The sequence below is a fragment of the Amphiura filiformis genome, chromosome 20 (genome assembly GCF_039555335.1).
Source record: "Amphiura filiformis chromosome 20, Afil_fr2py, whole genome shotgun sequence".
Classification (NCBI taxonomy): domain Eukaryota; kingdom Metazoa; phylum Echinodermata; class Ophiuroidea; order Amphilepidida; family Amphiuridae; genus Amphiura; species Amphiura filiformis.
Window position 1 is genome coordinate 15,831,444 of NC_092647.1, and position 20,680 is coordinate 15,852,123.

The 20,680-nt window shown below is 36.8% G+C and overlaps 1 protein-coding gene across 1 annotated transcript in view; it reads left to right on the forward strand.

The window, feature by feature from the left end:
• LOC140142150 (macrophage mannose receptor 1-like) overlaps positions 1-20,680 on the forward strand; it is an 83,064-nt gene that overhangs the window by 33,382 nt on the left and 29,002 nt on the right. Inside the window, exons 8-20 of the mRNA XM_072164116.1 lie at positions 616-687; positions 1,293-1,325; positions 2,216-2,374; positions 2,954-3,042; positions 3,451-3,604; positions 5,638-5,852; positions 7,408-7,627; positions 14,759-14,932; positions 16,508-16,624; positions 17,232-17,345; positions 18,609-18,845; positions 19,473-19,688; positions 20,220-20,380. Of these exons, the coding sequence (XP_072020217.1) occupies positions 616-687; positions 1,293-1,325; positions 2,216-2,374; positions 2,954-3,042; positions 3,451-3,604; positions 5,638-5,852; positions 7,408-7,627; positions 14,759-14,932; positions 16,508-16,624; positions 17,232-17,345; positions 18,609-18,845; positions 19,473-19,688; positions 20,220-20,380 (1,961 nt within the window). The remainder of the gene's footprint in view (positions 1-615; positions 688-1,292; positions 1,326-2,215; positions 2,375-2,953; positions 3,043-3,450; positions 3,605-5,637; positions 5,853-7,407; positions 7,628-14,758; positions 14,933-16,507; positions 16,625-17,231; positions 17,346-18,608; positions 18,846-19,472; positions 19,689-20,219; positions 20,381-20,680) is intronic.

Here is a 20,680-nt window from a genome sequence, read left to right on the forward strand (position 1 = left end):
CCCAAAAAAGACCTAATTTTTTTTGGTGTTTTGCGAAAGAAATCCATATCTTCAATACGAAAGGTCAAAATTTTCAGTTGATCGTCGGCTTTTCATCCCACCTACATACACTTTAAGTATAAATCATCAGATTTATAAAGTTTACGAGTACTGTTAAAAATATCAATTTGCCATAAAATGTGTATTACATTGCGAATTTCAACAAATCTAAATTATTTGATATCAGAAGGACATTCTTCGTATTCATAATGCAATTCGATATGTCTGATGTGCTCTAATGTCCCACAATAAATACTGTCCAAACGTTCATACCCCACCCCTTAAGCTCTCTTAGACCACATAGCCAATATGCAGAGTATAAATGTTGCATAATTGCACTCAAGCAAAGATGGAATTACTACCAGTAATATGTGAGATCTTTTTTTTTTAGTTTTCAGTTTTCCTACATGTATGTGAAAGTAATCACCATTGAAGAACTATCGGCTGATACAATTGTTGAAATATAAGTACCCACTAGAAAATCAAAGAAGACAAAGTGACAACAAGCACTAAATCTTAAACTTTGACAGATTAGAAATATTAATAAATGGTATTGTTGTGGTTTCTCCTTATCAGGCACGGAATCTGGTCAATGGAGCACTGATAATTGCTTTGGTCTTCAGGCTTTTGTCTGCCAGGTTCCTGTGGGTAAGTAGTGCTTGAAACTCCCTTGCAATTGCTTGAACTCGCAAGCATGATGGTGACAGGGCCTTCTCTAATGCTGCCCCTACCTTTGAAATCAACTTTATCGCCATCAAGAATGTCAATACCACCAATTTTCCTTAAAACCCACCTCTTCTCCAATATCTAGTCTCTGGGGTTTCTTGTTATCCCCTGTTTCCTGCTTTGTTTCTTTCTTTTCATGGCGTCTTGCATCCTGTCAGTAATAGCATTTTACAAAGCCCTTCTTTATTATTATTATTATTTCTTTGTTACTGTTTTGTTTCATAAAGATTTTTTCAAACTAGCAGTCAGTTTCAAGAAGAGTAGAGTAGTAAATGATAATTCTCCCTCTATCTTGCTGCTCTGTAATTGACCCAATCTAGGAGAATGGTATCAATCACTGGTTGTGATGGTGTTATCAATTTTTATGCTTTCTTGTCCATATACTCTGTTAGAATGGAGTGAGTTTTTATTTGCTTGCAAAGGAAAGGAAAATTCAAGGAAAACGCTCGCTGCTATTCACCAGTTAATAATACGAATAATTCTTAATAATTAGTATTTTGTTTCTCTTTCTTTTATTGTCTTTTTAGGTCAACCTGTGAAGCCAGTTCCACCCAATGTGCGTAAGTACAACATCATTTAATCTTAAAAGATATCCAGATCAATTTTTCCCCGGCCCCAACTCAACACAAAAGTTGGTAACCATGAGAGTTACCAAATCTTTCAAAGACCCCTTTGCAATGATGTTTCATCAAATTTACCCCTTTTTCATGCAAAACTGAGGACAAAATTTGGCCAATAAAAACCCCGTTTTGTGGTTTTCAATGACTAGAATTTCCAGAGCCCTTTTCAATAACACTAAATATTGACATAAAATTACTGGATTTTCCCAAGTACCCCTTTTATCAAAATTTTGCGGAGAGTGCACATTAAATACCCCTTATTTTGCTGATTTCACGGTTAAATTTCGTGGGCAGTGCACATTAAATACCTCCTATTTTACCAATTTCGCAGTCCTCCCTACTGGTAAAAAAATTACCCCTTTTCTGCGCTATTTGGTAAGTTAGGGCCGGATTTTACAGTGAAAGCATGGATTAAAGGATTGGTTTTATAACAGAACCATAACATCAAGATAAGATGTTTTCAGCTGATCTTTAAAAATATCTGTGACGATGTTTCTGTAATATGTTTTCGTTTGGGGACGTACGTTTTTGAATAAAAAAACAACAATAGCAATATCAACGACAACAATTACAGGCCACATGGAGCAGTTTTTAAGTGGGGATGCAGACCATCTGAGAGGAGTTTGTGGCCACAGCACACTCCACCTTCTGTAGATCTGAAACACAGACAATTTAACTTTTAAGTGCTATATTACAAAGCTCCACTACCTTTGACTTTATGGTTCATATATTTCATACATGCTTTGTTTCAAATTAATTTTTGTGCTCTAGTTTGCTCTTATACAATATTTATTCTCCGATCACAAGTTGCTTCATTTTTCACCCTATAGCTCTTGGTGATTGCCCTCCTGGCTGGAGTTTGTTTGATGAAAATTGCTACTACCTAGAACAAACCAAGAAGACATATGACAATGCTCGTACAAGCTGTGAAGCTTTTGGGGCTAAACTGACGAGCATACATAGCGCTGAGGAGCAGTCATATCACTCAAGTAAGTTTGTGTGTGTGTTGAAATGGTCACTGCATGTTGAGGCAAACTTCTGATGATAATCTCAGGGAGGGTACTTAAGTTTGACTTTGGTAGGGATATTCTTCCAAGAATCTAAAAAAGAACCCATATTAATACCAATTTTTCCAAGACAATTTGATTGATTTCTTTACCCAAGACCCAGATTACCTCAGAATTTTGGCCAAATGCAATACAATTTTGTGAAATTTCTACAAAATTAAAAACAAAATGAAATTTAGGCTCCAAGTAAGTGACATTAGGCATGTTAGGGTATTGTTTTCGAAACTTTTCAAAAAGTGACCCATTTTTATACCACAATTGAAAAGGAGACCATTGTTATACCAGAGGCATAAAAATGAGACACATATTGGCATGTCCCTGTAATGATCATAATGTACTCGGTATGACCATGATGGCCCAATTCGAATGGAAAGGATACAAAGATGAAGATCATGAAAAATTAAGGCCACTCCCATGCAATAAAATAATGTACTCCTCTAAATGTGAAACATCATAGACCAACAGAGGTCGATTTGAATATTTTCTTCTGCTTCTTTTCAGTGCGTGTGAATACAGTGAATGATTGGATATGGATTGGTTTCCATGACATCACAGATGAGGGACAATTTGAATGGGAGGATGGAACTCCGGTAAGTTACTCTATGGATTTGTTGCTGTTACATTAATTTATAATGACATAATATTGGCATCATAACACGAGAAATAAGATGAGAAATGTGGAGACTTGTGCACTGCTATAACAGAAGCTTTATCCATATGATGTCTCAACCATCCTGTCAGGATGCCTGGCAATAGATTACCAAACCAAGTCTATCGCCTTGACTTCACACAGACTGCTGTATTTTAATTTATGCATCTGAAATGTATTATGGTAATGTCATCCTCAAGTAGCAGGTTTTGCATTTGATATAAATTTGTATTTGGGCTGGTATGTGCCTGCAAAGCAACCAGATAAGTGATAGGAATTAGGAAGGTAATGAATTTGCCAGGGATTTCATTTACTCATTTAATATTATTATTTTACATTGATTTCAAAGGTTGACTTTACCAACTGGGCTCCAGGACAACCAGACAACTGGGGCGATGCAGGGGAAGATTGCACACATATGAGGAATGGGGAAACCCAGGCTGGACTGTGGAATGATTTGCCATGTGATTATACATCCTACTACATGTGTAAACTACCCAAAGGTGAGTGAGTTGATCTACATTAAGGACACTGTTATGTCTCGAATTTGCTGAAAGCCACACCCTGAGATCTGTTACTGTTGATTCAGACTACCATAGACAGATAAGGGTGTATTGAAGAAGCATTAACTCTCTTCACGCGGGTGTCGACTGCAGACGACAAGTTTGAAAATTTTTTAGAAATTCAAAAATTTCAGAAATGTAAATTTGCATGACTATATTTGAAATCAGCACGAAAAATGGATTAAAATGAGTACAAACAAGCCTAGTATTGATGCAGTAGTTATTAAGATAACTCTTGATATTTTGAGAAAATATTTCAAAACTTTAACTTTTTTCATTGAAGCGCATGGCTAGCACGCAGAGCATTAAAGCTATCGATCTATGCTGCATGCTGCAATCATATCATAAACGCACTATTCAGTATCGAAGTTACGTAATGTTACTATGTCAACGGGATCACGCGCTAGAGTAATGAACCACGATCGAAATGATCACCACATAAAGTATATGGCACTCGAAGGCATACCAAAGTAGCGTGATCCGGTAACCAAGAGAATTACGTAACCACTTCGATGCTGAATTGTGTCTCACGCAATTTGACAGGTGTATCATATAGTGACCTTTTATAGTCGTTTTTGGAATAGAGGTTATAAATATCTTTCTTTCCATTACGTCAATTCCTAAAGCTGTAAATGAAGTAAATAATTTAATTAATTAATTAATTACATTGGCGTATAGTAAGAAAATGGTAAAAAAGCCAGAAAAGGTGTATCACATAGTGGCATATCCTTTTTTTCTGTTTATCGAATCACACAGTAGCGTATCGTGAGGAAGTAAATTGATTCTCATACCTATGTAAACAATGGTGCTATTCGCTATAGAAGTAGTGATGTAACAGAAATAATTACCATAGCAATGGATGAAAACAATATTTGAATATAATGCCCTGCACTGTACCTCGACATCGCACCATTGATTATCAAAGAATAGGTATAAAGAACTGGATCATAATTCTATTTGCAATTTCACATGCATAGTCCCTGTACGTTTCACTCTCATTTGTACGATTAGTGCATATGAAAAGGGTTGACTACAAAAACGATTCTCTTATAAATGCATCTACGCACAGTTTCCACCTCGATACACCGAGCGCACAGATATGTCCAAGCACAGCGAGTCTATACTCTACGCAGACTGTGTTTTACTACACGGTGGAGTGCATAGCATCAGAAGAACTGTGTGAGATCTAGTGGAAAATAGAAATCTGTGATTGGTGTTTATCAGGGGCTATTTTAACGTGTCTCACTGCTGTCACGTTCGTGCCGAGATAAAATATTCATGCAGTGACAATTAACAATCCGTGTAGATATACTTTAATAGTAGACAATTTCTTACGGTCACATTCAGGTAAAATGTCAATTTTTAATTTTTGAAACGCACTCTACTTCATCAACAATTTTATCTCATTGCACGAACGTGACGGTGAGACACGTTAAAATAGCCCCTGGTGTTTATCAAAACCTCAAGTGTTCCCTTCATCCAATCAGATTTTTTATATCGAACGAAAGCTAACACTTTCCACTAAAACACTTTTTCTCATTAGGTCAACAACAGATAACACAATTCAATATTTATAGCAAGGCGAATGTGGTAAATGTTTGACCAAAATGTAGGCTTTAAAAGTCAAACCTCAAGTGTTCCTTATATTGTCCATAATTATACTAGCCTCATTTTAATGAGCTATGGCCAATTCTCTTTAAATTGCAAATCTTGTGCATAAATTTACTATTTTCGCCTGTTTTGTCATATGGTTGTAAATTCAATGAACTGTGACTTTGTTAAAGAACGCTTACAAATCTATGATCGCTCACATACACACACATGATAGGTGATGAGTGCAGTCTACTTGTAGTGCAGGGCAATACATTCAAGAATTGTTAACACCTATCGCTATGGTAATTAATCCTGTTGCATCACTACTTCTACGGCGAATACAAAAGATTACGCCTTGTTTATGTTATTTTACTTTCCAGCTTGTGATGAGTATACATCGGGTGATACCGATGAAGATTACTACTATCGCTACCATCCAGCCCAGAAGTCAGTGGAGTACATATATTTTGAAGTGCAAGCTGATAATGATGTACATATAGGCCTATCACCAATAGAAGGTGATGCTGACCCTATGTATGAGATTGTTATAGGTGGATATGGAAATACATTGTCAGCTGTCCGTAGATGTAAACAGGTAAAATTACTGAGAGCAGACCAGAAGTTAGACTAGAGAGTCCAAAGAGCCCCATACCGGGAAATCGGCCATATTGGATTAAAGGTATACTTCAATTTGAGTGAGGCAGTCAAAATCGAGAGCCATGGTTATAATGTATAATTAATATGCTATATGCTAGCTGTCGACACTGGATAGCAATTGACACTTCCAGATGGTCGCAATGTTTATGATATGCACATGAGATATTATGATCAAATCGGCCTATTTGTTGAGCATCTGTTGGTGCAGTCTGACAAAATGATATGAAACATCTTTGCCAATCCCTTTAAGCAGGCAAGATTGGTAAAGTTGGCAAAGCCATACACCCAGCAAACACAAAAATGTTTTAAACACGTTTTAAATAAGATATATTTAGGGTTTTGGTAAGAACGGTTTAATAATATTAAATGTCGGGTTATATAAAGGTCATGAAAACGTTTTAAAACGTTTTGTATGAAAACACACAACAACATTTTAAAAATGTTTTCAAAATGTTATTTTTGCAAACATTTTTGGCCAAATGTTTTGTCAACACTTAAATTACATTATGTTAAAATATTTACACCCAGCAAACACAGAAATGTTCTTAAAATGTTTTTTCGAAACGTTTTAATAATATTTACATGTCGGGTCATGAAAAATATTTTGGACAAACGTTTTTGCAAAATATTTTTTCAACCCCAAAATAACATTTTGTTTAGAATGTTTTGTATCAAGTTTCAAAAATGTTTTTGGAATGTTATTAAAACGTTTTTATACCCTTTATATAACCCAACATTTAAACCTTTTCTGTAAAACATTTCGTGTTTGCTGGGCAGTAGATTATCAAAAAATGTTTTTAATGTTATGAAAACGTTTTATATAACCTGACATTTAAACGTTTTATAAACGTTTTGTGTTTGCTGGTCAGCTAAGGAGTACGGGGGCACTCACATGCATTAAAATGTGGTACGAGTATGTATGACAGTCAAGCTTCTATGTTCAAGCTCCGGAAGTTCCTTAAGACCACCTACGTATGGATCATGCTCCAGTTCTTTGAGCCTCAAAGTCTGACAATTGTAGATCTTTTAGCTCAAATTTGGACATAAATGTTGCCATTTCAATTCATCAAGCCCCTATTTTGCTCGAAAATCAATTCTTATCCCAACATCCTTACCAAAATTTCAGTTTAGTACCACCGGAGCCCCCATGAAGACCTACAGCTAGCTTTGACTACATTTATAAATATGCATGTGGCCATCTCTGCGCTGCCATAACAGCTTGTAGCCAGGAAGTGATCTTTGACATAACGGGTGGTCTTCCTGTACATTTGAATGCAAAGTAGTAAAGTGACACCAGATTACTTACCAACTTACTTTTGTTTAAAAAGTTACAATCTTTTTTGTGTTATAGTAGTCAATTGTGTCAGGATTTGGTCACACTTGGTGATCCTGGTATAGCAGTGCCATGGTCATGTGCGTATGTGTTTATGAATTGAAGCTAGCTGACCCATAGATACACTACCCCTTATATACAATTGATTCAATAATTTCAGTGTGCCAATGAAATCGATGCACCAACACCAAGCATCTTAAACATAAATGAATGGCGTGGGTTCTGGATCACTTTTAACATTAACACGGGCAAGATGGAGATTGGCAAAGAAGCACAAGCAGCTTTCTTGACCTACACCGACCCTGATCCAATCGACGTCCAATATGTTGGATATTCAACAGGATGGGGAAGTGAAGGAAGATTCAGATTCTGCAATCTAAGTACGTATATATTTTTGACAAATTATATCAATTAAAGTAAGTTACTTTAATCTTAATTCTTTAGTAAATCAATCAATCAATAAATAAGTAAAAATATGTAACATTAAACATTAAGTGCTAATTTTATTAGGTTCATGCAGACTGCCATTTTCTTTTCAAGTTAATACAACTTCTATATTCAAGCTAGATCAAAGTTCATCTCATCAGTGGCGGCACCAGGAATTTTTTGAAGCTGTTCGGGGGCTTGTCACAGTTGGTCAGCAGGCATTATTTGTATCATTTCTTACTTACATTGCCAGGTTTAATAAACAATCACTACAAATAGTTTTGCATTGTTATACTTGCATTTAATGTAAACCAGAGAATTGTTTTGACATATTTTTTCTTTATTTCAGCTGATGCACCTACCCTGAACCAACACGTAAGTAAATACTTTGCTCTGCAGCATACGTAAACTGGCTTCTCTGTTACTAATATATAGCTTATACTTATTGTTATAGACCATCCTTAATATAATTGGCACGGTCTTGCCATTGACGGGGTAAACATCAATATTACATATGATAAAATATTTACAGTATCCAAAGATTGGCGCTCTGTGCGTCAGCATACCCCTACCTTATTGAAAGTTGAGTGCCCCTGGCATGCCTGGGCCTTGGATATAAAACATGGTAACATTTTCTTGGACAATTGGTATAAAAATGCAAAGTGTACATTGGTATAAAATTTCAGCACATTGGTTGATGACATCAGTAGCCCATCCAGATAGACATACAAGTCCAGTTTAGGAATTGAATACATGAATACAAAACCCACCCAAGTCCATGGGAAGTGATTTTGAAAGAAAAACATGTGTATCATTTTAATTCCTTCAGTTATATTTACCTGGTCAATATGGTAAGTTTTACTTGCAAATGAGTGGGTAAAACTGTATTAAGTATGACGATTAGCATTTCAGGGACTTCGTGGGGTTCATTTTAAATTCTGGACTTGGGTGGTTTTTTGAATCATATACAAAGACAACAATGTTAGAATGAGATTACCACTAGTAAGAGAATACAAAATAAAGCACATAGGTATGTATAATGTTGATAAGCATTCTGCCATGTAATATAAACCACACTGCACACTTTCCTTTATTAAACCCTTTTTTTTTCTTCAAAAGTCACTCTCCAGCAATGAATGTGTTACAAGCGGACTTTTATACATACTGGATTTCAATCAATGTGTTACAAGACTCAAATCATGGACTTGGCTGGTTCTTTCATGCTATGTTTCACATGCTCAATAGACACAGAGGATAAATTTGAATTGTTTTTTCATACATATGACAGGCCTATGTATAGCAACAATTTCCCATGTTTAACTCAATTTGGCCACAGTATGGACTTGGGTGGGTTTTGTATTCATATATTCAATTATAAGTCTTTGTGAAATGGACTCATGACATAGGTTGATATAGGTCTTCTTGGTAGGTATTCTATAAAACACACATTGTGAAATGGACTCATGACATAGGTTGATGTAGGTGTTCTTGGTAGGTCTTCCATAAAACACACATTGTGAAATGGACTCCTGATCTAGGTTGATGTAGGTCTTCTTGGTAGGTCTTCTTGGTAGGTATTCTATAAAACACACATTGTGAAATGGACTCATGACATAGGTTGATGTAGGTGTTCTTGGTAGGTCTTCCATAAAACACACATTGTGAAATGGACTCATGACATAGGTTGATGTAGGTCTTCTTGGTAGGTATTCTATAAAACACACATTGTGAAATGGACTCCTGATCTAGGTTGATGTAGGTCTTCTTGGTAGGTATTCTATAAAACACACATTGTGAAATGGACTCCTGATCTAGGTTGATGTAGGTCTTCTTGGTAGGTATTCTATAAAACACACATTGTGAAATGGACTCATGACATAGGTTGATGTAGGTCTTCTTGGTAGGTCTTCTATAAAACACACATTGTGAAATGGACTCCTGATCTAGGTTGATGTAGGTCTTCTTGGTAGGTATTCTATAAAACACACATTGTGAAATGGACTCCTGATCTAGGTTGATATAGGTCTTCTTGGTAGGTATTCTATACAACACACATCGTGAAATGGACTCCTGACCTAGGTTGATGTAGGTCTTCTTGGTAGGTATTCTATAAAACACACATTGTGAAATGGACTCCTGATCTAGGTTGATGGTGGTCTTCTTGGTAGGTATTCTATAAAACACACATTGTGAAATGGACTCCTGATCTAGGTTGATATAGGTCTTCTTGGTAGGTATTCTATAAAACACACATTGTGAAATGGACTCCTGATCTAGGTTGATATAGGTCTTCTTGGTAGGTATTCTATAAAACACACATTGTGAAATGGACTCCTGATCTAGGTTGATGTAGGTCTTCTTGGTAGGTATTCTATAAAACACACATTGTGAAATGGACTCCTGATCTAGGTTGATGTAGGTCTTCTTGGTAGGTATTCTATAAAACACACATTGTGAAATGGACTCCTGATCTAGGTTGATGTAGGTCTTCTTGGTAGGTATTCTATAAATCACACATTGTGAAATGGACTCCTGATCTAGGTTGATATAGGTCTTCTTGGTACAGGTATTCTATAAAACACACATTGTGAAATGGACTCCTGATCTAGGTTGATGTAGGTCTTCTTGGTAGGTATTCTATAAAACACACATTGTGAAATGGACTCCTGATCTAGGTTGATATAGGTCTTCTTGGTAGGTCTTCCATAAAACACACATTGTGAAATGGACTCCTGATCTAGGTTGATGTAGGTCTTCTTGGTAGGTATTCTATAAAACACACATTGTGAAATGGACTCCTGATCTAGGTTGATGTAGGTCTTCTTGGTAGGTATTCTATAAAACACACATTGTGAAATGGACTCCTGATCTAGGTTGATGTAGGTCTTCTTGGTAGGTATTCTATAAAACACACATTGTGAAATGGACTCTGATCTGATCTAGGTTGATGTAGGTCTTCTTGGTAGGTATTCTATAAAACACACATTGTGAAATGGACTCCTGATCTAGGTTGATGTAGGTCTTCTTGGTAGGTCTTCTATAAAACACACATTGTGAAATGGACTCCTGATCTAGGTTGATGTAGGTCTTCTTGGTAGGTATTCTATAAAACACACATTGTGAAATGGACTCCTGATCTAGGTTGATGTAGGTCTTCTTGGTAGGTATTCTATAAAACACACATTGTGAAATGGACTCCTGATCTAGGTTGATGTAGGTCTTCTTGGTAGGTATTCTATAAAACACACATTGTGAAATGGACTCCTGATCTAGGTTGATGTAGGTCTTCTTGGTAGGTATTCTATAAAACACACATTGTCTAGAAATGGACTCCTGATCTGAGGTTGATGTAGGTCTTCTTGGTAGGTATTCTATAAAACACACATTGTGAAATGGACTCCTGATCTAGGTTGATGTAGGTCTTCTTGGTAGGTATTCTATAAAACACACATTGTGAAATGGACTCCTGATCTAGGTTGATGTAGGTCTTCTTGGTAGGTATTCTATAAAACACACATTGTGAAATGGACTCCTGATCTAGGTTGATGTAGGTCTTCTTGGTAGGTATTCTATAAAACACACATTGTGAAATGGACTCCTGATCTAGGTTGATGTAGGTCTTCTTGGTAGGTATTCTATAAAACACACATTGTGAAATGGACTCCTGATCTAGGTTGATGTAGGTCTTCTTGGTAGGTATTCTATAAAACACACATTGTGAAATGGACTCCTGATCTAGGTTGATGTAGGTGTTCTTGGTAGGTATTCTATAAAACACACATTGTGAAATGGACTCCTGATCTAGGTTGATGTAGGTCTTCTTGGTAGGTATTCTATAAAACACACATTGTGAAATGGACTTCTGATCTAGGTTGATGTAGGTCTTCTTGGTAGGTATTCTATAAAACACACATTGTGAAATGGACTCCTGATCTAGGTTGATGTAGGTCTTCTTGGTAGGTATTCTATAAAACACACATTGTGAAATGGACTCCTGATCTAGGTTGATGTAGGTCTTCTTGGTAGGTATTCTATAAAACACACATTGTGAAATGGACTCCTGATCTAGGTTGATGTAGGTCTTCTTGGTAGGTATTCTATAAAACACACATTGTGAAATGGACTCCTGATCTAGGTTGATGTAGGTCTTCTTGGTAGGTATTCTATAAAAAACACACATTGTGAAATGGACTCCTGATCTAGGTTGATGTAGGTCTTCTTGGTAGGTATTCTATAAAACACACATTGTGAAATGGACTCCTGATCTAGGTTGATGTAGGTCTTCTTGGTAGGTATTCTATAAAACACACATTGTGAAATGGACTCCTGATCTAGGTTGATGTAGGTCTTCTTGGTAGGTATTCTATAAAACACACATTGTGAAATGGACTCCTGATCTAGGTTGATGTAGGTCTTCTTGGTAGGTCTTCCATAAAACACACATTGTGAAATGGACTCCTGATCTAGGTTGATGTAGGTCTTCTTGGTAGGTATTCTATAAAACACACATTGTGAAATGGACTCCTGATCTAGGTTGATGTAGGTCTTCTTGGTAGGTATTCTTAAAACACACTTGGGAGGTCTTCCATAAAACACACATTGTGAAATGGACTCCTGATCTAGGTTGATGTAGGTCTTCTTGGTAGGTATTCTATAAAACACACATTGTGAAATGGACTCCTGATCTAGGTTGATGTAGGTCTTCTTGGTAGGTATTCTATAAAACACACATTGTGAAATGGACTCCTGATCTAGGTTGATGTAGGTCTTCTTGGTAGGTATTCTATAAAACACACATTGTGAAATGGACTCCTGATCTAGGTTGATGTAGGTCTTCTTGGTAGGTATTCTATAAAACACACATTGTGAAATGGACTCCTGATCTAGGTTGATGTAGGTCTTCTTGGTAGGTATTCTATAAAACACACATTGTGAAATGGACTCCTGATCTAGGTTGATGTAGGTCTTCTTGGTAGGTATTCTATAAAACACACATTGTGAAATGGACTCCTGATCTAGGTTGATGTAGGTCTTCTTGGTAGGTATTCTATAAAACACACATTGTGAAATGGACTCCTGATCTAGGTTGATGTAGGTCTTCTTGGTAGGTATTCTATAAAACACACATTGTGAAATGGACTCCTGATCTAGGTTGATGTAGGTCTTCTTGGTATTCTATAAAACACACATTGTGATGGACTCTGATCTAGGTTGAAGGTCTTCAGGTATTCTATAAAACACACATTGTGAAATGGACTGTGAAATGGACTCCTGATCTAGGTTGATGTAGGTCTTCTTGGTAGGTATTCTATAAAACACACATTGTGAAATGGACTCCTGATCTAGGTTGATGTAGGTCTTCTTGGTAGGTATTCTATAAAACACACATTGTGAAATGGACTCCTGATCTAGGTTGATGTAGGTCTTCTTGGTAGGTATTCTATAAAACACACATTGTGAAATGGACTCCTGATCTAGGTTGATGTAGGTCTTCTTGGTAGGTATTCTATAAAACACACATTGTGAAATGGACTCCTGATCTAGGTTGATGTAGGTCTTCTTGGTAGGTATTCTATAAAACACACATTGTGAAATGGACTCCTGATCTAGGTTGATGTAGGTCTTCTTGGTAGGTATTCTATAAAACACACATTGTGAAATGGACTCCTGATCTAGGTTGATGTAGGTCTTCTTGGTAGGTATTCTATAAAACACACATTGTGAAATGGACTCCTGATCTAGGTTGATGTAGGTCTTCTTGGTAGGTATTCTATAAAACACACATTGTGAAATGGACTCCTGATCTAGGTTGATGTAGGTCTTCTTGGTAGGTATTCTATAAAACACACATTGTGAAATGGACTCCTGATCTAGGTTGATGTAAGGTCTTCACACATTGTGAAATGGACTCCTAGGTTGATGTAGGTCTGATCTAGGTTGATGGTTGATGTAGGTCTTCTTGGTAGGTATTTCCATAAAACACACATTGTGAAATGGACTCCTGATCTAGGTTGATGTAGGTCTTCTTGGTAGGTATTCTATAAAACACACATTGTGAAATGGACTCCTGATCTAGGTTGATGTAGGTCTTCTTGGTAGGTATTCTATAAAACACACATTGTGAAATGGACTCCTGATCTAGGTTGATGTAGGTCTTCTTGGTAGGTATTCTATAAAACACACATTGTGAAATGGACTCCTGATCTAGGTTGATGTAGGTCTTCTTGGTAGGTATTCTATAAAACACACATTGTGAAATGGAATCCTGATCTAGGTTGATGTAGGTCTTCTTGGTAGGTCTTCCATAAAACACACATTGTGGAAATGGACTCTGATGGACTCTGATCTAGGTTGATGTAGGTCTTCTTGGTAGGTATTCTATAAAACACACATTGTGAAATGGACTCCTGATCTAGGTTGATGTAGGTCTTCTTGGTAGGTCTTCCATAAAACACACATTGTGAAATGGACTCCTGATCTAGGTTGATGTAGGTCTTCTTGTAGGTATTCTATAAAACACACATTGTGAAATGGACTCCTGATCTAGGTTGATGTAGGTCTTCTTGGTAGGTATTCTATAAAACACACATTGTGAAATGGACTCCTGATCTAGGTTGATGTAGGTCTTCTTGGTAGGTATTCTATAAAACACACATTGTGAAATGGACTCCTGATCTAGGTTGATGTAGGTCTTCTTGGTAGGTATTCTATAAAACACACATTGTGAAATGGACTCCTGATCTAGGTTGATGTAGGTCTTCTTGGTAGGTATTCTATTAAACCCACATTGTGAAATGGACTCCTGATCTAGGTTGATGTAGGTCTTCTTGGTAGGTATTCTATAAAACACACATTGTGAAATGGACTCCTGATCTAGGTTGATGTAGGTCTTCTTGGTAGGTATTCTATAAAACACACATTGTGAAATGGACTCCTGATCTAGGTTGATGTAGGTCTTCTTGGTAGGTATTCTATAAAACACACATTGTGAAATGGACTCCTGATCTAGGTTGATGTAGGTCTTCTTGGTAGGTCTTCCATAAAACACACATTCAAATCACTAATTATGAATATTCAATTTTCAGCTGTTTTTGACCCTCGCTGTGGTCTTGGATGGGAGTTGGACCCTACAACACAGAATTGTTATCTATTTAGTGACACAGACTATTTGAGTTGGCCTGATGCTGAGGAAGTTTGTAACAAAGATGGAGGCAACCTGGCCAGCATCCAAGGAATAGAAGAACAGACATATATTAATGGTAGGTGCTTGAATGTACTAAAATTGTTCAGTAGGGCTAACCTTTTAAATGTCGGGTTATATAAAGGGTATAAAACGTTGCAAACATTCAGAAAACATTTTTGGTATTCTAGTCTCTGGCCTTAGATTAGCATTTCTTTGCCATAAAATGTTAGCTTTTACTGTCAGATATATCCCCTTTTATTTTTGAGCCGAACAACTACGGCAAAGCAAGAAAATTGGAATTTACTACCAGAGCACATGTCGCCACTCCTTCGGCCATGTTATAGTACGACCTTTTGTTGTGTATATCACCGTCCCGCACGCCGTGTACGTACTGTGTGTTATGAACATCGTGTATGCGTTCGACTAATAATTCCATCGTAATAATAAAGCGCCGAATCCGGATTTTGACAAAACTACAGCACCTAGAGTCTTGATTTTGGTTGGTTTAATAAAGTACAATTTATTTGTGTAAAAAAATGAATTAAAAAAATTCAGTGAGGGCGTCCTCCTCAGCAAATGTTATAATATGGCTTTTAAGTACCAGCCTATTACTGAATAAGCAAAATGTAAGGTATCATCATTTTGTCAATGGAATGAATAGGGTCAGGTGAAATGTATGTAGGTTAAGTAATTTACAAGTGACCCAAAATGTTGTCTGCATGGCTGCTAGCTCTTCTGTCTGTCTAATAAACCTACTGATGTGTGAGTTTTTGATAACTCAGATGAATTTGCCATCATCCTTAATTTATCATTTTTTATCCTTGTCAAAATGGTCCATTATATGGTGACATATTTATTACACATCAAGAATAAAATGAATGCAAGTAGTGTCTTGGTCATTTATCATGCATTCGAGCATGTCAAATAGCATCGACGCCATCTTTTGAGTGAAGCACTGCCCCAGCAAACACAAAACGTTTTCGACATCATTCGCAAAAGGTTGTCAGAAAACGTTTAAATGTCGGGTTATATAAAGGGTATATTAAGAGTATAAAACGTTTTCATAACCTTAAAAAACATTTTTTGATTATTTATTGCTCTGTATACAAAAACGTTTTACAGAACACGTTTAAATGTCAGGAAATATAAAGGGTATAAAAACGTATTAATAACATTCCAAAAACATTCTTGAAAACTTGATACAAAACATTCTAAACAGAATGTTATTTTGGGGTTGAAAAAATATTTTGCGAAAAATGTTTGCCCAAAATATTTTCAATAACGTTTTAAAAACGTTTTCATGACCTTTATGTAACCCGACATTTAAATGTTATTAAAACGTTTTGTAAAAAACATTTTAAGAACATTTCTGTGTTTGCTGTGTGCAAATATTTTAACATAATGTTATTTAAGTGTTGACAAAATATTTGGCCAAAAATGTTTGCAAAAACATTTAAAAAAATTGTTGTAGTGTGTTTTCATACAAAACGTTTTAAAACGATTTCATGACCTTTATATAACCCGACATTGTAATGTTATTAAAACATTTTTACCTAAACCAAAACCCAAAATATAACTTATTTAAAACGTTTTAAAAACGTTTTTGTGTTTGCTGGGTACCTGTTGCAAACCATGCCTTGTATCTTTGCAGCGCGACTGAAGTACTTGAGTGAGGCCACCATGTGGATTGGAGCTAATGATTTGTCTGTAGAAGGCGGCTGGCAATGGAGTGATGGAGGTCCATTCAGATATCTCAACTGGAATCCAGGTATGTGCTTAGGGTTAGGGTGAAAAAAAAAACTTTCTCAGATCAACTTCAACTATTATGCTAAAATTGTAATACTATTGCACTGAAATATCAGTAACATCTGAGCATGTTTACAAATCCCTGCTTATTTGCTATTCTTTCCATATAGAAAAATCAGTAGGAATAAAAAAGGATCTGGTCCAGACAACGGCCTATGATTGGGGATTTAGGTCATTGGAGTTCTTGACATCCTCCATGCAGTACATCCACATCTGTCTCTAAATGAAACAATGTCAATATAATTGGGGTATTTTTTTTATGTCGGACATATCTAGGCATTAACAGCTGAAATCTAGGAGATAACGCTGACGAAATTTCGGCCAGGCACAAGTAACCCGATGAAGGGTGTCGCCGTAGATAGCTAGTCGGGGTATTTTTACAGGACAGGCAAGTGTAGCCGACAATCCGGGCGTTACTCTGATCGGAACTGACTGTAACAAGGTCTTTTATCATGGATCATCTGGCAGAGCAGAGATATTTTACGGGGGGTCCTGCTGGGAATTGCACCCGGGACCTCATGCACCCGGGACCTCTTTATACTTTATTTTATATGGTATTCTCTTTACAGGTGAACCGAATAACTATAATGGTAATGAGCACTGTACAGAGGTTTTTGCATCTAATGGAAAATGGAATGATGATAGTTGTGATACAAAGATGGGATATATATGTAAAAAGACAGGTTAGTCAATCAATTCATTTCGATCAGTAATGTTGATGTCTTAAAATGGCCACTTTGCCCCAATCTATCCATACTTTAACAGCTGGTCATTTGTGCTCTTGAGAGAGGTGTTGTCAGTATCGTGGTCTATTCGGCGAATGATTTCCTGCCATCATTTATCCCCTTCACTCACAGAGTATAAATGTACCAACAGAAGAATTCCACTCCTTGCTCACGGTGCATATATGCGCCCATAACACATGGCTGAGACGGCCATCTTGGATATGGTTAGCAGGGTAAACATATAATATGGCAAATAAATCATTTGAAATGATTATTCTTCATATTTAATAATTCACCTATACTGCACATGGCATGAGCGGCCATCTTGGATGCCAAGGGAATATTTCTATTTATTGGTGGTGTGCAGAAGTGTTAACTCAGTGGGAAATGCTCGGGGCCGCCAGCCGCCGAGAACCATAATATAATGGTATAATGAAGACACAGAGCCCCTTGATCAGCAGCAATGACGTACAGGATTTACTCCCATAATATGATGAACTTTCTTGGCCCAGTTTTAGGACATAATTGTCCTCAATTTGATTTGACCCATGTTAGTGTTTGAATAGCAAAATTGTGTTCACTTTGCATTCATTAATCCCGGTAAAATTGTTTTAGTATTGGATCAGTAGGACAGGTTTGTTAATATTAAGGGGCCGTAAAAAGGCAAAGGAAGATACCTTAAAGCCATATTGTAACATTTCTATATTAGTATTTCTTTTCCATAAAATGTTAGCATTTACTCTCAGATAATGTCCCTTTTAATTTTGAGCCGAACAAGTGAGGTGAAGCAAAGAATATTGGAATTTACTACCAGCGCCAATGCGTTACTCCGGCAGTCATAATTCGGATCCGGAACGATCCTTTGATATACGTGTGTGCCCATCCCGCACGCTGTGTACGTAATGTGTTATGAACATCGCATACATGTTCGACTAATATTTCCATCGTAATAATAAACCATCTTATTAAGACGGTTTATTCAAAATCTCGGATTTTGACAAAACTACGGCAACATTTCCTGTTAAAATAAGTTTTGATGGTGAAACTGTTGAAACCTGATTTCATGTGTTAATTCCCATTATTATCTCATATTTTGATTTCTATTCAGGTTACATTACATCTCATTTCACTGTGTTACCCAACCTGTACCTGCCTGGCAATGATAATTTCCGTCTACGAGATGTATTCCCATTGTTATCTCATATTTTGATTTCTATTCAGGTTACATCACCTCTCATTTCACTGTGTTACCCAACCTGTACCTGCCTGGCAATGATAATTTCCGTCTACGAGGCGTCTACCCAGATGAATGCGCTAGAGCTTGCGTAGAAGAGACCTCTTTCGATTGCCTGTCATTGGACTATAACAAGCTAACAAAAGAATGTGATCTGAGTGATACAACAGGACAGTACAATGGAGAACTGATTACTGACATAAACTTTGATTACTATGAAAAAAGTAAGTTTTCATTATCTTTTTAATATTGAGCTATTTAAGAGGTTCTTAATTAGTTTTGCTCTGGGATCAGATATACAAAAAAGTATTTATGGGCCAGGAAGCTGCTGGTATTGGTTTTTGCACATAATGCTAATAATCACACAAAACATACAGTTTCCCTTTAATAAAGCAAAGTGTTGGAACACACCCCATCCCCGCCACTCTTCCAACCAGCTATAGAGCATAAAGGCGCAGGATTGGTCATTGCACAAATAGCCTTCAATTGCAAGAACGTGTGCAATTTGTATAAATAGCACAAATAGCCAGTTGCTTAAGCAACTTTACAAATTGCATATATAGCCACAGATAGTTGCAATTGATGCAATCTATGTCGGCAAATTGTATAAATAGCCAAAAGTGTTGCAGTGATGTCAGTAAATTGCACGAATAGCCTTCAGTTGCAAGAAAGTGTGCAATTTGTACAAATAGCACAAATAGCCACGTATGTAAGCAATTTTGTCTGTCATTCTTCACCCATAGTGCCAGATGTTGGCCCAGGCCCTACTCTCTCCCATAGAGCTATAGAAGTAACCCGGTCTGGGCAGAATATATAGCAGTTAATATTTGTCTCTCATTCTTCACCTATAGTGCCAGATGTTGGCCCAGACCCTGACCCTCCCACTCTCCCACCCAGCTATCGATGTGATGAAGGCTGGGCTGGCTACGGCAGTTATTGTTATCAGGTTCAAAATGTACTTCAATCCATGCAAGAGGCTAGGACGAGATGTCGCACACTTGGAGGGGATCTAGTGTCTATCCACAACAAGGCTGAGAATGATTTTGTTCTCAATACTGTGAAATCAGGTATTAATATATATCATTTCTTCCAATAATTCTTAGTGTAACCCGTCATGAGATTTCTTGGTGTAGATTATTCATCCAGTAGAGCAAATGTATACCTGTTAATAAATAAATTAAATTGCTACTCACTATGCTACATTTACGCCTGGAAACACCAGACTGACTGTGATGTAATATGCAATGATGATAGGGGACAACCTTTTGGTGCCTGGACCCATGCATGCGTCAGCTTAAGCAGTGTCTTCATTTCTTGCCATTTTATTCCCAGTTTCTGATTTATTCATGTGATTCCTAACAAGTATCAGGACATGGAAATAAAGCATTTAGTGAGACAGTTTTCTTCAAATGCAATTGAAAATAACCTCATTTTGCTTCATAGAGCATGAAGGTGTGCATCCAAAGTAGACTTTTAACACTAACTTTGAAACAATACAGAATATAACAAACACAGAAGTTGAAATGCGTTCTTAAAAAGTGTAATTTCATTGGTTCCTATAGTCATACAACCAAATGATTTCATTCACTTATTATTAGCTGGTTTATCAAGCCCAATTTGGACTGGTCTAAATGATCTGACTCTTCAAAGCTCCTTTGATTGGACGGATGGCAGTGAAGTAGACTTTACGTGGTGGAATACTGGTGAACCAAATAACTATGGCGACAAAGGTGAAGATTGTGTGGAAATGTATGGTAATGTAAGTAAACATAATTACACTTGTTTAATAACTTTTTAAATATTAAATCCATATTTTAACATTTACTGAGGAAGATGCCCTCAATATGTTTAATTTTAATTAAAGTTAAAACTAACTAAGGTATGACGTTACTGTCCTCAGATCGATGTGTCAAGTGTCTGGTCCATCGCACTACGTGCTTCTATAGTCTGTGACATAACACTCATGACTCCCATGTTTTAAGGCTAGAGTACATGTGGCAGTGGTATAAAAAAGATCAATAAAGGTTTTTTAACTGATTCCAATGTAAATGAATGTATG